The 17516-nt window shown below is 42.7% G+C and overlaps 1 protein-coding gene across 2 annotated transcripts in view; it reads left to right on the top strand.

Moving 5' to 3' along the window:
* Positions 1-2470: 2470 nt before the first annotated feature.
* GMPS (guanine monphosphate synthase) overlaps positions 2471-17516 on the top strand; it is a 79469-nt gene continuing 64423 nt past the window's right edge. The window contains exon 1 of one of the 2 annotated variants that reach the window (XM_006867951.1): positions 2471-2831. In XM_006867951.1, coding sequence (XP_006868013.1) covers positions 2805-2831 — 27 coding nt within the window. In that variant the 5' untranslated portion in view covers positions 2471-2804. The remainder of the gene's footprint in view (positions 2832-17516) is intronic. The other variant, XM_006867952.1, reaches the window with a different exon arrangement.

The raw sequence follows: 17516 nt of genomic DNA, 5'->3' as shown, positions 1-17516 counted from the left end.
CAGAATAAGGGAATACCGAATTGTTAAAAATCTGGAAAGCTGTGCTCCGGGACTGTATTCTTTCACTATACTTATTAAACCTGTATGCTTAACAAATAATTTGAGAAGCTGGATTATATGAAGAACATGACATCAGCATTAGAGGAAGAATCATTAACAATATGAACAAGATACAACCTTGCTTGCTGAAACCTGAGGAGTTGAAGTATTTACTGATGATCAAAGACTATACAGTCTTCAGTATGAATTGTACCTCAATGTAAAGAAAACGATAATCCTCACAATTAGACCAATAAATAACATCATGATAAATGGCGAAAATATTGAAGTTATCAATGATTTCATTTTACTTGGATCCACAATCAACACTCATGGAAACAACAGTCAAGAAATCAAATGTGGTATTATAATAGGCAAATCTGCTGTATAAGACTTTTTAAAGTGTTAGATAGCAAAGATGTTACTTTAAGGTCACCTTACTTAAGTGTTGGTATTTTCAATAGCCTCATATGCATCTGAAAGCTGGACAATGAATAAGGAAGAAGACAGAAAAGAATCAATGCTTTTGAGTTATGGTGTTGGTGAAGAATATAGAATATACTATGAACTGCCAGAAGAACAAACAAATCCGTTTTGGAAGAAGAATAATGTATTACTATGGACATGTTGTCAGGAAGGACCAGGCCCTGGAGAAGGATGCATCATGCTTGGGAGAGTGGATTGTTAGTGGATAAATGGAAGACCCTCCAGAAGATGAACTGACACAGTGGCAAGAACAATGAAATGGGGTCAAACATAGTAACACTTGTGAGTTTGGGCAGGACCAGGCAGTGTTTAGTTCCACTGTACATACAAGGGACCGCCGTCAGAACTCTACTCTATGGCACCTAACAAAACAACAACATGGTGCGTTGTTAGGGAAGCCAAGTTTCAATGACAAAAGTTCCAGGAAATGGATTTACTGTATTAAGAATCCATGATAAATATCAGCAACTACTGTTGTTAAGTGCTGTCCAGTTGATTCTGACCCTGTATAAGGTTTCCGAGAAGCGCTTGGTGGGTTTGAACTGCTGACCTTGTGGTTCAAACCGGCTTGGGGTCCAGTGCTCATCCACACAAGGACTCCAGTGACTACTACAATGTATTTAAATGAGGCATTATTTGATACACAAAAGTTTTAGCCAATCCATAATGCTGGCACATCACATTCTAATTTGTGGTGTATGTTGAGGTAAGTTGAGTCTTTCTTATTGGTTACTACCTGTTCTCTGGATTGTTCATACAGCCCTACTAGGAGAATCCACTATCCATGGCTTTGGATGATTCAAGTATCAGTATTTCAACTCAAAAAAAGGTAAGTCATATACTTTCTTTAAATCTGAGTCGTGTTAGGGCCTTGAGCCTTTTGTTCACGAACTATTTTATTAATAAATCGTCAGTCATTTTCCAGATTGGTTACCTTCTATACAGAGGGGTACATTATCGCACTGAACCTCAGTTTCCTCATTTGTAACTTCAGTTCTACCTCATTACATTCACCGGATTGGTTGGAAATTTTCAAAGAGTTGTCTCAGTCTGGCTCTTTAATTTTTAGAGTGAAGCAAATGGTAACGGTATTATAACAAAATACTTTCAAAAGACTTTTTTTTTTTTTTTTAACATGAAGCTGGTTCAACTGTTAAAATTTATAAGTACATTTTATACTCTCTTCCTTGATTTAGACCTTAAAGTGACCATGTTCAATGTAAAGTCTCGTCTTGATGGGGTGCCAAAATGCTGGAGAAACTGCACACCCTTCCCCAAATACAGTGCTTTGTAAACAGAATTTTAGGACCAGTCCAGAGCCAGCTTCCCACTTCCAAACCTCTTATTAGAAATTTACCTGTGTGGCGCGCTAGGATCAGCACTCAACTGCGAACCACAGGGTTAATGGTTCAAACCCACCAGCTGCTCCTTGGAAACCTTAAACAGGGTGGCTATGAGTCGGAACCGACTCGAGGGCACTTAGCAATAACAACAAGTAATAAAATCCCATACTGACTTCCCTTGAGTTGTGACTATTAAACTGAAAAGCCACTTGGGCCTTCCCCGTGTCCTCTAACCTAAGATGAAGCTGTGCCACCAGCTAAGAGCTCCCACAGCGTTTTGCTGAGAGGAGGCCGCTCTTCAGCAGCGTCAGCCAACCTTTCAGCGCTGATAGCTTTCAGGCGGGCCAATAGCGAACTACCTCCGGCTCGGTGGCGGGGGCGGGGTCGGACGCCTTGCGCCCCTCCAGTTAACGGCGGACTGCCCCTTGTGGGGCGGGGTGCGTACAGCTGGGTAGAGCGCCCAAGTCTCGCTCGCTCTCTCTTTTTTTTTTTTTTTTTTAAAACGGGCGGGCCTGCTGGAGGCGGGGCGAGGCAGATTTCTTTTCTCGAGGGCGGGTCTCGGCAACGGGGGCGGGGCCGAACGCTGCGGGCCCCTCCTCCCTAGGGCGGGCTTGTTTGGCGGTCGCGTTGGCCGCGGCGGGGGTTGCAGAGGCTCGACTCTAGCAGAACGGGCTCTGGCTCCTCCCAGTGGCCGGCAGGGGCGGAAGCAGGAGGCGGGGGCAGCGTGCGCGCTGCTGGTCTCCTCTCCCGCGGCGCTGGGGCTCGCGCTCCGCGGCTACTGCTGGTCTCGGCGCTTCCCTGGCGGCCCGCTCCTTCCTTCTCCCGCCTGTTCCTCGATCAGGCCTCCCTCTGAGCCCCGGTCGGCGGTGGCGATCCCGTCAGCTCCCTCCCGCCCCGTCTTATACTCTCAGCACCGCCACCCCGACCCCTTCCTCGATGGCTCTGTGCAACGGAGACTCCAAGGTCAGTCTCTGGCTGGGGTTGGGGGAAGTAGATCACCTCTCCACCTCCCGGGGGAGGCGAGACTATGGGCCCGAGGAGCCACTGCACGGGGCTCACTCCGGCCCCCACCCCCAGCCCGTCACGTCAGCGAAGCCCTGCGGCCCGGGCAGCGGCATGTTGGAGAGTCCCTGGTCGGGGCCTGTGACTTGTGTTTTCCTCGGGAGCGGGTGCTTTGTTGATTTTTGTCTGCGTGCGGGGGTTCCTGCGCTCGCCAGGCTACGGGCGTCGGGGAGGGCGTCAGCTCCGGGCCGCCGAGCCGCTGGCCCCCGCCTGCCCCGCGCTGCTATCGGGCGCCGAGCCCGCGGAGAGCGGCCGGAAGGTAGGGGTAGGAAGACGAACGGGTTTCTGTGTGTGTGGGCTTCCTCACCTTTCACTCCGTTTCTCTAGGAGGCAGGTCCTTTCGTGGAGACCTCGGGGCCCGCGGCAAGCAGGGCCTCGTGCAGAGCGGCCGAGCTCGCGTCTTCCCGCCACCCCATTTCCCGCCCGCCCCACGGCGCGGCCCTGTTTGCCTCTCCATGTCAGCCTTGGGGTCCATGGCGGCCCACGTGCCTGCCTGTAACTCCATTCCTGGTCAGCACCCTTCGCGAGGGTCGCTCTCCCCACCCCTCTCTTTTCCTGGGGGAAACGGTCAGTGAGAGTGTGCCCAGGCCCCGCCCCCAGCTCTTCGGAACGTGCTGGTTTTCGGGGGCACCTGCTAGCCGGCTCGGGGGACCCTTCCCGACGTGAGCCGCTGCCACCTCGCCTCTGGAGGAGTCGGGAGCCCGGGGGTGCTGGAAAAGTTGCCAAATTGAAGTGCAGAGTGGAGAGAGCACGTTTGGACTTCTGTTGGCGCTTCCCGTCGCTTTTTTTCCTTTAGCTCCTTCCCATGTCCGGGTTGTGAGACATCTTGCTTTCACGTCTATATGAACGTTTTCGTTGGTCTGGAATTTTTTTCAGATTCTCTTAAAGTCAGTTTTGTCTTAGGGAAACGGCACGGTTTTGAGTTGCGATTTACATGAGCAAGGCGTCTTCTTTTTACATTGTTTTTGGCCCGGCTTTAGGAAAGTACTTCATCAAATTTCATTCCGGTGTGTGGAACTAAGGTGTGTTAAGTCAGATGGTAGTGCCGTATTCAGGCAGGATTTTAATAGTCTCTTAAAAGGTGGTTACCATGTGTCACGTCCTAGTGCGTTCTCTCTGGGAAAGTTTGCTTATTACATGGTAAGCTTTCCAGTTGTTAAGTGTCGTCAAGTCGAATCTGACCTATAGCGACCCTGTATAGGGTTTTCAAGGAGCAGCTGGTGAGCTTGAACCGCTGACCTTGCAATTCAAACGGCTTTGCAGTCCAGCGCATTAGCCCATAGTATTTATTAAACAAGATGTATTCTTGTTCACATACTCTTTTTAACTGAAGAAACCGACGCTCAGATCAGTTGGAGTTCTTTCTCAGGATTAGAAAGCTTGAAACTTGCTGACCTCATACAAACTAATGTACACTTCAGTGTATAGCTCTTTCTTGCACTGTACTTGTGAAACTTTTTTCTTTTCCCTTTAATTTTGAGCCTTAAACTCATTGGAGAGATTCATTTTAGTGCTTTCCAAGTCATCGTAGAGGACACAACTATGGTATTTGGAGAACTCAAAACTTAATTTACAGACTTTGAAAATAAGTGGGCATTTGAGTGTTTTCATAAATTGAAGTGACAGAAAATACAACATTCAGTTGCCAAATTTATCTGTCAGGCATCTATATAGCATACAATTTTTTCCTAGGAGGTACTTTTTGTTTTTGTTTGATTGATTTGGAATATTTAAGAGAAACTTGGTAAATTTGATACATTTGAGCCTTAGGTTAATTGCTGGTCAATTTCATTTTCTTTCACGGTCCTTTATGTTTTCTAGAACAAGTCAGCATGTTTTTTGACGATGCAAACAATTAGATGTTGACCAAGTTCTGCCTTCCCTGAGATATTCTGATTAGGGTTTTTTATTCAGGTGGTGGTTGTTGTTAAGTGCTGTCCATCAGTTCCAACCCATAGAGACCCTGTATAGGGTTTCCTAGGAGTCACTGGTGAGCGGGAACCTCCAACCTTGAGGTTCAAACGGACTTTGCAGTACAGTGCGTACACCCACCGCGCCACACCAGCACTGGGGGGTTTATAATGGTGTTGTATAAATAATTGCATATGATAATTACAGAACCTTTTGTGGATTCTAATACTGCTAACATTTTAAGTTTCCTGTTGTTAATTGCCCTGGAGTCAGTTCAAACTCATAGCCTCCCTGTTTAGGTTTCCTAGGAGTGACTGGTGGGCTTGAACAGCCAGCCTTGTGGTTAGCAGACCAATGCCAACTACAGCATCACTAAATTAAAACTTTTGAATTGAGTGGAAATATAACACGCTATTTTTATTTGGCTATTTTGGATCCTTTTGTGATAAACTTCTAGTAAATTTTCTTAAAAGGTCAAAGTTGTGTTTTTTTGTTTTGCCTCTGATTTTGTACTAGCTGTTGAGGTATCCATCTAGAATGGAAGAACTGCTACAAACAAAAGGGCTGATTTTTTTTGTATTATGTTTTTTAAGTTGGAAGGTCTTAGAAATTCTTTAAAAACTGCAGATGACTTTGCCTTTAGTGTGGGTTAACTTGTCAATTAAGAAAAATTGTTTTAGAATTAAAAAAAAAAATGTTCCAAGTACTTGGTGCATTTCTAAAGGCTGTTTAATGGATTATATTCCAAAGACTGCAATTTGATGTAATTAATAATAATTTGCTATGAACAATAACATTTTCCTTTGGTGGTGTGGTACTTAAAATCTTTTTGTGACACTTTCTAACCAAATACTTCTCAGAGGCTCAAAATGAATGAGGGCTTCAGGATTGATAGCAGAATTTTGAAGTACTTTGTGAATCAACAAAAAGTAATTGTTTCATAGAATTTTGAGTCCTGCAAGGAGCTCTGGTAGCGTAGTGGTTATGATTCGGGCTGCGAACTTTAAGGCCAGCAGTTCGAAACTACCAGCTGCTCTGCGGGAAAAAGATGAGGCGTTTTGCTCCTGTAAAGATTTACAGTCTCGGAAACCCTGTACAGGGTCGCTATGGGTCAGAACCGTCTCGACGGCACTTAGCAACAACAACAACATAAGATAAATCTGGGTTATTTAGGATATTTTCAGTGCTTGAACTGTGGCACAGAGATATTTTGGTGTCTAAAATAAATATTTGCAAGTATTTTCTCTGATACTGTGGGTTGTCTGTTTACTTATTTGTGTTCTTTGACGCACAAAAACTTTTATTTTTTGTTTGTTTTCAACATACTGTGTTCAAGGTGGAAATTTACACAGCAAATTAAGTTTCCAATCAATAATTCATACATAAATCGATCCATGACAGTGGTTGCAATCCTGCGATGTGTCAACATTCTCTATTTCCTCCCTGGGGTTCCTTGCTTCCTACCCTCTGATTTTACCTGTCCTTCCCGGCCTTCTCATCTTTGGTTTTGAGAAAACGTTGCCCTTTTGGTCTCTTTTGCCATTTCCTGTGTATAATGGTGCTGTGGGTTAGGCATTGATCTGTTAACTTCAGAGTCACCAGTTCAAACTCACCAGCAGCTCTGCAGGAGAAAGATCAAGCTGTCTGCTCCTGTAAAGAGTTACAGTCTTGGAAACCCTATATTGGGTTGCAGTGAGTTGGAACTGAGTCTGTTACAGTGGGTTTAGTGGGTTTTTTCAGGGCAGTTGTCTTCGGGGTTTCCTACAGTTCGTTTCTGACCAGTCTAGTCTGTTAAGTTTTTTTTTACTTGAATTTTGTTATACACGTTTTACTCATCGTATCTGGGAACTCGTAGTGTTGTTGGTTACAAATCAGGCTGCAAACCGCAAGATCAGCAGTTCGAATCTACCAGCTGTTCCGCAGTAGAAAGATGAGGCTTTCTGCTCCGGTAAAGATTTACAGCTGTTTGAACTGCAAGGTCGATAGTTCAGGCTTACCAGCTGCTCCTTGGAAACTCTATACAGGGCGCTATGGGTCAGAACCGACTCCACGGCACTTAACAACAACATATATGTATTGTTGTTGTTGTTGTTAAGTGCCGTGGAGTCGGTTCTGATTCATAGTGACCCTGCACAGGGTTTCCAAGGCTGTAAATCTTTATGGGAGCAGAACTCCTCATTTTTCTCCCGGGGAACCTCTGATAGTTTTGAACTGCTGACCTTGAGGATGGCAGCCCGAATCGTAACCACTACGCTTCCAGAACTCCATATATATATGTATGTGTGTGTATATATATATATATATATATATATATATGTTGTTGTTATGTGCTGTGGAGTCGGTTCCGACACATAGTGACCCTATACAGGGTTTCCAAGGCTGTAAATCTTTACGGGAGCAGAACGCCTCATCTTTCTCCCGTAGAACAGCTGGTAGTTTCGAACTGCTGACCCTGAGGTTCGCAGCCCAATTCGTAACCACTATGCTGCCATATACATATACACGTATATATTCACATGCAGCATTGAGAGTAACAACATGATAAATGAAGAAAACAACATGATAAAAGAAAACAACACGATAACAACATGATAAATGAAGAAAAAAAAATGAAGTCAAAGACTTCATTTTGACAATTAGGGAAGCATCTGTCAAGAAATCAAATGATGTATATTGCATTTGGCAAATCTGCAAAAGACATCTTTAAAGTGTTCAAGAGCAAAGATAATCAGTTTTAGAACTAAGGTGCATCTGGCCCAAGCACTGGCATTTTCAATAAATTCATAGGTATGTGAAAGTTGAGCAGTGAACAAGGAAGGTTATAGAAGAATTAATGCATTTGAATTATGGTTTTGAAGAATAGTGAAAGTATGTACTTATAGAAGAACAAATAAATCTATCTTGGAAGAAATACAGCCAGGATGCTTCTTGGAAATCAGGAGAGTGAGACTTTTTGTCTCTTGTACTCTGAACATATCATGAAGGACCAGTTCTTGGAAAAGGACATCATGCTTGGTAAAACTTGGAGGGTCAGGGAAGATCCCCAACAAGATGGATAGACACTGGCAGCAAAAGTGAGCTCAAAGGCAACAACTGTGATAGTGGTGCAGGGCCAGCAGGTAGTGTTTTATTCTGTTGTACAGAGTCAGCACTGACTCAGTTGCACTTGACAACAACATATAGAAATATCCACTACCATACCTATATAGGAGTCCTGGTGTGGCACTGGACTGCAAGGTCGGTTTGAATCACAAGGTCAGCAGTTCAAGCTCACCAGCTGCTCCTTGGAAACCCTATATAGGATCCATATGAGTAGGAACAGATTCCATGGCACAACAATACCTGTATATAGGAGTCCAGGGTGGATAAGCACTGGACCACAAGGTCGGCAGTTCAAATTCACCAGCTGCTCTTTGGAAACCCTATACAAGGGTCACTGAGTCGGAAATGACTTGACGCTACTTAACAACAACAAACGCACACGCACACATATACACACATATCTGGTAGCATAGTGGTTACGAATCAGGCTGCTAATGTCATGGTCAGCAGTTCTAAACTACTAACTGTTCTGCGGGAGAAAGATGAGACTTTCTGCTCCCGTAAAGATTTATAGCCTCAGAAACCCTGTACAGGGTCACTATGGGTCAGAACCGACTCCACGGCACTTAACAACAATATCTTTCTCCCGCAGAATAGCTGGTAGTTTCAAACTGTTGACGTTGAGGTTCACAGCCCGATTCGTAATCACTGCGCTACCAGAGCTCCATATATATGTATACATATGTGTATACGTATGTGTGTCTGTGTATTGGGGTTCTGGTGTAGCACTGTGGGCTAATGCATCAGATTGCAAAGTCGTTTGAGTTGCAAGGTCAGTGGTTCAAGCTCACCAGCTGCTCCTTGGAAATCCTATACAGGGTTGCTATGGGTCGGAATCGACTCAATGGCACTTAACAACAGTACATATATGCATGCAGGTGTAGTCCCATAAGACCTCTCTCACCTATTTAGCATACACATATACCTATGTATTTGTTGACAGGTTACTGTTTGTTATTACTATTGATTCAGGATTGTATATGTTATAGCATTTACTGCACCATCCTCACATTTATTGTTATATGTGAACCTGTTGTTGCAGCCACTGTGTCAGTACATCCTATTGTGGGGTGGGGGTGGGAGAAGCTTTCCTCTTTTTCACTTACCCTCTACCTTGCCAAGCACGTTGCTCTTTTTCAGGGACTGATCTCTTCAGATAACATGTACAAAATATAGGAGGTAAAGTCTCACATCATTGATTCTAAGGAGCATTCTGATTGTACTTCTTCCAAAACAGATTATTTGTTCTTTTGGCGGTCCATGGTGCTTTCAGTATTCTTCACCAACACCATAATTCAAATGCATAAATTCTTCAATCTTCCTTTCATTGCCCAGCTTTCATATGCATGAGGCCACTGAAAATACCGTGTTTGGGTCAAGTGTGCCTTAGTCCTCAAAATTGGCATTTTTTCTCTTTTAACATTAAAAAAGTCTTTTGTAGCACTTGCCCAATGCTATACATTGTCATTTGATTTTTTTATTGTCGTTTTCAGGAGCATTGGTTGTGGATCCAACTAAAACAAAATCCTTGACAACTGCAATCTTTTTTCCGTTGATATTGATGTTCTTTGTTGGTCCGGTTGTGAGGATTTTTGTTTTCTTTACATTGTGTTGTAATCCATACTCAAGATTGGGTATTCTGTGGTCTTCTGGTCTTCAGCAGCAAGTGCTTCAGAACCTTTTGACTATCTGTAAGCAATGTTGTATCATTTGCATATCATAGGTGGTTAATGAGCCTTCCTTCAATCCTGTTGCCCCATTCTTCTTCATATAGTCAGGCTTCATTTATTTTGCTCAGCATGCAGATTGAATATTGTGAAAGACTACAACTCTGGCACACACCTTTCCTGATTTTAAACCATTCAGTATCCTCTTAATTCTGTTTGAACTACTGCCTCTTGGTCTATGTACAAGTTACTCATTGGCATAATTAAGTGTTGGAATTCCTATTCTTTGCAGTGTCTTCTGTAGTGTCTTATGATCCACACATTTCAATGTCTTTGCATAGCAATAAAACACCAATATCTTTATGGTATTCTTTGCTTTCAGTCAAGATCTATCTCATGTCAGCAGTGTTCCATATCCTTTACTGAATTGGTCTTGCATTTCTGGCAGGTCGCTGGCAATATGCTACTGTAACCATTTTTGAATTACTTTCACCAAAATTTTACTTGCATGTGCTATTAATGATGTTGTTTGGAAATATCTGCATTCTGTTGTGCCACCGTTTTTGGAATGGGCACAAATATGAATCTCTTTTCAGTTAGCTGGGCAGGTAGGTAGGTGTCTTCCAAATTTCTTGGTATAGACGAGTGAGTGCCTCCAGTGCTGCATCAGTTTGTTGAAATATTGTAGTTGGTATTCCTTCAGTTTCTGGAGACTTGTGGTTTTTTTTTGCTAATGCCTTCAATATAGCTTGGACTTCTTCTAACACCATCAGTTCTTGGTCACATACTACCTTCTGAAATTGTTGATACCTTTTTTGTGCTGTGATTCTGTGTATTCCTTCCAACTTCATTTGATGCTGTGTCATACATTATTTTGCACTTTGTTGTTGTTGTTAGTGCCTTCGAATAGTGACCCTGTACAAGGTTTCCATGGGCAGCTGGTGCGTTTGAACTGCTGACCTTTTTGTTCGAAGTCCAGTGCTGTTCCTACAGTGTCATACCAGGAGTAGTCCATTTTGCTTACTTGTTGATGTGGTTCAAACTGACTGTGCAGTCCAGTGCATTAACCCACAGCACCACACCTGGATGCTGTAGAATCCTTTGCCCACAGATTCCTTTAATATTCAGTGTAAAGCTTGATTTTTTTCTTCAGTGTTTTCATTTTGAGAAATGCTGAATGTACTTTTTCCTTTTGGTGTTCTAAGTCCAGGACTTTGCACGTTTCATTATATACTTGACTTTGTCTTCTTGAGCTGCCCTTTGAAATTTTCTGTTCAGCTCTTTTACTCTATCATATCTCTTCCCTATGTATTGGTTGCTACAAGTTTCAGAGTCTCTTCTGACATCCATTTTGGTTTTTTATTTCTTTCCTGTCTTTTAAATGACCTTTTGCTTTCTTTATGCGTAACACTCTTTTAAAAAGGTTTTTATTGTGTGAAAGTTTACAGGGCAGATCATAAGTTTTATATTCAATAAATCATACATCTTGTTTCATTACAATGATTATAATCTCCTCCATGTACCATCAGTTAACAGTATTTCTCTCTATTCACTTTAGCTCTTTTTAAAACAAAACAAAAACCACTCAGGCATGTATGATAATTTACATCACCGAAGGGCACATTCTGCAAGTCTGCCTCCTGGCTGCCAGCATTTAGTCCCTCTCTTTCCATGAATCTAGAGTCCTCAGGTGCTCCCTCTCTCCATGTCCCCATCTCTGCCTCCATCTCTGGTATTGCTGCTTCTCTGGATAGGGTCCTGCATTCTGCTTGTGCTCTTCTCTCTTGATGGTCCTAGGGTCCTTTATTTCTGAACTGTAAGATTAACTACTCCCCACTCCCCTGTTTTTGTTCCAAAACTTCTACCTTTACAATTGCAACACTCAGTTAGTCACAGTTACTCACTATTGAGTCATAAGATTTCCATCCCCATCTCTTTGAACCCGACCCATCTAGACAAGATGAAAATGATTCAGTGGGGACTCCTTTTTGCTGTTGTTGTTGCTGCTGCCGTAAAGTTGATTCCGACCCATAGCGACCCTGGACAGAGTTTCCGAGCCTGTAAATCTTTACGGGAGCAGAAAGCCTCATCTTTACGGCTGGTAGTTTCAAACTGCTGACCTTAAGGTTCACAGCCCGATTCGTAACCACTGCTCCCCTTTGAAACCTTATACTTTGAAACCAATCACTTTGTGCCTTTTGCACCCCCTCTTTTTAGGTAGCCAGTGTCTAAGTTGCTCATCCCTATCTACCCTGTGTACAGAGGGGATAGCATTGATACTTGATGTGAAGACTGTTTCCCTCTCTGTTGTTATTTAGAGTTACTACCTCCATGAATATAAGTCAAGATCATCAAATTGTAGCAATTTACCCTCATTTCCTTTATCAAAAACTGTTCTTTTTTTTCTTTTTTTATCTTCTTTAGTCAAGTTCTGATTATCAGTCTATAGAGGCTAGGTCAATCGAGGCTAGGTCAAATGGGTGCTATCTGCAACTTTGGGCGTTCTTTTGTGCCTCCTCTCACTTCATATCAGCTGGATGCTTCACTCTCAGCTTTAGTCCTCTGTGGCTATGTCCTTGTCTATAGGTTCAGGTGTCCTCAGGTCTCACCACACTTTGGACCAACCAGCCCTTCCTCTTCCCTCTCTCATTTCCAGGTCAACGGGGGTCTGTGGAACGTGACATCAGCCCATTTCTTCACTGCCGCCTTTTCCTGTCTTCTACACACCAGTAGACCAGTGTGGTAGTCAGCAAGCTTACATGCCTGCTCATGTGTTCCTTTTGAGTTTCAGTCTTAGAGGGGAGTTTGTCCTGAAGGGACTTGATTGCTTGCCTTGATGGCTTCCCGGCAAACAAATTGCTTGTTCTTGTAGCCAGTCATACTGCCATTTTTGTATTGGATTTTTCTTTGATGATCTTTCTTTGAAGATGAATCTTCTGTCACTTTAGCTGTTTCACGCTGGTCTGCTAGTCCTTTCTAGTGGGAATGTCCCACCTCAGAAGGTTTTGGATGGGACTCAGGATTCCACCTAAGGTCTTATACACTACAAAGGCTTCACAAGAGGCCTATTTCACTGGGCAAGTTCTAGAACCCCTTTTAAGTATTCCAATCAGTTATAGGCAGAAGATGGGCTTACAAGCTCTCTGTAATCATGTTTCCTGACATTCCTTTCTATCCCACTCAGGTTTCCTTTTTACAATAGTAGGCAAGGGAAACCAATGTACATAAGATGGTCATGCATCTTATATTATTTCCCCTCTTCAAACTATGCCTTGATCTCTGTATCACAGAACTCTGTTGTTCCAAGGTTGAGCATGCATTACTATTTACCTCTGTCCCATTTAGCCCATGCAAACCTGTCTCAGTGTTCCCGTATCTACCTCGTTCTCCCGCCCCCTGCCCCTTCTTGTGTACTGCTCTCCCCAACCCCCGAACTATGTATATATAAGGCTCTTGATACCATCTCACAACTACTCTTGTTTTGTCATTAGTGTTCAGTACATTAAGTCTACTTGAGATGGTCTCTGAATTCAAATGGGACATATTAATGGTCGGTGTTTGGTTCTCTTACACTTGATTTAATTTTCTTCAGCTTCTACCTGAACTTGCATATGAGCAATTATGGTCTGTTTAAGTCTGCCCTGCCTTGCTTTGGCTGATGATATAGAGTGTCTCTATCATCTCTTCCCACAGATATAGTTAATTTGATTTCTGTGTACTCCCTTTGGTGAGGTCTACGCAAAGAACCTTTTATGTTGCTGAAGGAAAGTATTTGCAATGAAAAAGTCATTGACCTTGAAATATTCTGTCATGTAATCCCCAACATAATTTCTATCACCAAGGTTATATTCTCCAGCTATGGATCCCTCTTTTTTGTTTCCAACTTTCACAATCCAGTGAGTCGCAAGTAATTATCAGTGTATTTTGATTGCATGTTTATTTTCATACTGTAGAAGTTGGTAGAATTCTTCAGTTTCTTCATCATCGGCTATTCCTGAAATGAAGACTTAACTACTTCCCGTTTTTAGTTGCTTCATTGCTGTATCTTCATTTCTGCATTGCCCCTAATTACACTCACAAGTAGACCCAGGTGGTCACCAACGAGCATACAGCTCACCAGTTCCCTTTAACTTTCAGCCTTGGTGGTGGTGTGCCTTGGAGTCAATTCCGACTCATACCGACCCTGTACAGGGTTTCCGAGGCTCCTTACAGGAGCAGAAAGCCTCATCTTTCTCCCACGGAGTAGCTGGTGGTTTCTAACTGCTGACCTTGAGGTTATCAACCCGATTTGTAACCACTACGTTACCAGAGCTACTACCAGAGCCCCTACTTTCAATCTTGTTGTTGAGTTGATACCAACTTACAGCAACCCTATGCACAACAGAACGAAACTCTGCCGGATCATGGGCCAACCTTACAGTTGTTGCTGCTGTTTCCATGAGTGTTGATAGTTGACCCAAGAAGAATGAAGTCCTTGACAGCTTCAATTTGTTTTCTTCATTGATAAAAATGTTGAATCTTAGAAGGGATTTTATTAAATGTTTATAAAATGTTTCAGTCTGAGGGGAAAGCAGCTTCTGCAATCGCATGTAGCCTATGTCAGGTGGCCAAGGTCTACAGGAATTCACCCTGCCAAAGGCCCAAGATCATATGCACATTTGTTGTTGTTAGGTGCCATAGAGTCCGTACCGACTTGTAGAGACCCTATGTACAACAAAACGAAACACTGCCCTATCCTGGGCCAACCTCACAATTGTTGCCACGCTTCAGTCCATTGATGCTGACACTTTGCCAATCCATCTCACTGTGGGTCTTCCTCTTTCTCTCTGACCCTCTCTACCTTACCACACATGATAGATATCCTTCTCCAGCGACTGGTCCCTCCTGACAATATGTCCAAAGTATGAGAGATGAAGTGTGGCCGTCCTGGCCTCCAAGGAGCACTCTGGCTGCACTTCTTCCAACATAGATCTGTTTGGTCTTTTGGCAGCCCATGGCACTTTCAGTATTGTCCTCCAACACCATAATTCAAAAACGTCAATTCTTCTGTAACAACAGTTTTAGATTCGAGAGTGTCATAGCAGCTCTTGATCTGTTGAAGAAACCGAGGCCACTTGGAGAGGTGAAGCAGAGTTTCAGATTTTATTAAGCTGGCTGGCTCAGAGGAGCTAATTTTTCCAGATTCTGAGTGCTGAATAAAGGGCACTGCAGACTTATATGGGGTCAGAATCGGGGAAGGATTAGGTTACGGACCTGTTTGAAGACAGTTGGGAAACCAGAGGATTGGTCCTACTAAGTAACCTGATTAACATTCTAGCTTGACTCCTGGGAGGAGAAGGCAGTGAATGTTTTTACCTTTTCCTGTTCACTTCTGTGGTATTTCCTTATTTACTGTTCAGCTTTCGCATGCATATGAGGTTATTGAAAATACCATAGCTTGGGGTCAGGTGCACCTTAGTCTTCAAGCTGACATCTTTGCTCTTCAACGCTTTAAAAAGTTCTTGTGCAGCAGAGTTTCCTAATGTAATGGGTCATTTGATTTCTTGACTGCTGCTTCCATGAGTGTTATATAGTTGATCCAAGAAGAATGAAGTCCTTGACAACTTCAATTTTTTTCTTCATTGATTAGAATGTTGAGCCTTAGAAGGGATTTTATTTGATGGGCCAACTTTTCTTGGCTTGTTACTTTCAAAGAAAACAGCTTGCTTGAATCTCAAAAATAACCCAAACATTCTGGCTGTTTTTTCTCTGCTTTCTTTCAGTTATGAATCTCCTGTTCTCCTAGTACTTCTGGGTTGGTCTGCAGATTTTTTCAAATGCAATTGTTCCAACTCTGAAGGCTCTGGGTAGGGCTCAGGATTCCACCTAAGGCCCTGTGCTCCCCAAAGGCTTAAAGCAAGAAGTCCATTTTTTCCAGGCAATTCTAACTCCCCTTTTAAGAAAAAAAAAAGTCAGGCTTACAAAGTCTCTGTAATCATAATTTCTAATATTCATTTCTATCATACGTGTATGTCTGTTTTGCAATAATGTTAAGTGTCATTGAGTCAGTTCTGACCCATAGCAACCCTATTGTATAGGGTTTCTGAGGAGCAGGAGAAATCACAATAAAACTTTTAAAACATTCAAGTGCAGTCTTTGTTTTCCTTTGAGTTAATACTATTTATGTGCTAAAAAATGGAAGAAATGAGGAGGTACGAGAGTTGAACAGAAAATTTCAAAGGTCAGGTCCAGAAGACAAAGTCAAATACTACCACAAAATGTGCAAAGATCTGGGGGTCAGAAAACTAAAAAGGAAGAATGCGCTCAGCATTTCTTAAGCTGGAGGAGCTGAAGAAAAAATTCAAACCTCGACTTCCGTTATTGAAGGATTCTCTGGGCAAATTATTGACTGATGCAGAAAGCATCAGAAGAAGACGGAAGGAATACTCAGAGTCACTATACCAAAAGGAAATGGTTGATGTTCAGCCATTCCAACAAGTAGCACATGATCAATAGCCAATGATACTGAAGGAGGAAGTCCAAGGTGCTTTGAAGGAATTGACAAAGAGCAAGGCTATAGGAATTGATGGAATCAGAATTGAAATATTTGAAGAAAGACGGCACTGGAGGCACTCACTCATGTATGCCAAGAAATTTGGAAGACAACTATCTAGCCGACTGATTGGAAGAGATGCGTATTTGTGCCCATTCCAAAGAGAGGTGGCTCAGTGGAATGCGGAAATCATTGGACAATATCTTGAGCTCTGGTAGCATAGTGGTTAGGAATCGGGCTGTGAACCGCAAGGTCAGCAGTTCGAAACTACCAGCTATTCCACGAGAGAAAGATGAGGCTTTCTGCTCTCGTAAAGATTTTACAGCCTCTGAAACCCTGTACAGGGTCACTATGAGTCGGAACCGACTTCATAGCATATAACAACAACAAATCCCATGCTAGTAAAGTTTTACTAAATGTAATACAGAAACGGCTGTAGCCATACCTTGACAGGGAACTTCCAGAAGTTCAAGCTGGATTCAAAAGAGGTCGTGGAATGAGGGATATCATTACTGATGTCCGATGGATATTGGCTGAAAGAGAATACCAGAAAGATGTTTTACTTGTGCTTTACTGACTATGCAAAGGCTTTCGATTGTATGGATCATGACAAGCTATGGACAACATTGTGAAGTATGAGTATTCCGAAACACTTAATTGTGCTCATGAGGAATCTACATGGACCAAGAGGCAGTTGTACGAACAGAACATGGGAACATTGAATGGTTAAAAATTGAGAACGGTGTGAGACAAGGTTATATTCTTTGACCATACTTATTCAAGCTGTATGCTGAGGAAATAATCCGAGAAGCTGGGTTCTATGAAATACGTGGCATCAGGATTAGAGGAAGACTCATTAACAACCTGTGACATGTAGATGATACAACCTTGCTTGCTGAAAGTGAAGTGGACTTAAAATATTTACTGATGAAGATGGAACAACACAACCTTTGGTATGGATTACATCTCAATGTAAAGAAAACAAAAATATTCACCGCGGGACCAGTAAACAACATTCTTTTCAATGGAGAAAAGATTGAAATTGTCAAGGACATCCTTCTTCTTGAATCAACTTGTTGCGAAAATCTTGAAGAGCAAAGTTATTGCATGAGGCCAGAGTGTCAGCTCAAGCCCAAATCACTCTGAGCCCCCCAAGTAAGGAGGGGAACAGGGTTTTATACAAAAACACAGAGTGGTTAAAACAGACTTGTCTTGTTACCTGTTGTGGAAAATTCCAGCAGACCCTTATCCTGTAAGTGGGAGTAAATCCACCAATAAACCCTTATCTTGTTTGTATGGATGGGCTAAGTTTTTATCCTGTTTTTCAGGTGTCCTTGGGTCATTCTGACCTGCACTGTATTTCTGTAAGAAGTT

This window comes from Chrysochloris asiatica, unplaced genomic scaffold, assembly GCF_000296735.1.
Source record: "Chrysochloris asiatica unplaced genomic scaffold, ChrAsi1.0 scaffold00113, whole genome shotgun sequence".
Classification (NCBI taxonomy): domain Eukaryota; kingdom Metazoa; phylum Chordata; class Mammalia; order Afrosoricida; family Chrysochloridae; genus Chrysochloris; species Chrysochloris asiatica.
This window is presented reverse-complemented; position numbering and strand designations above follow the sequence as displayed.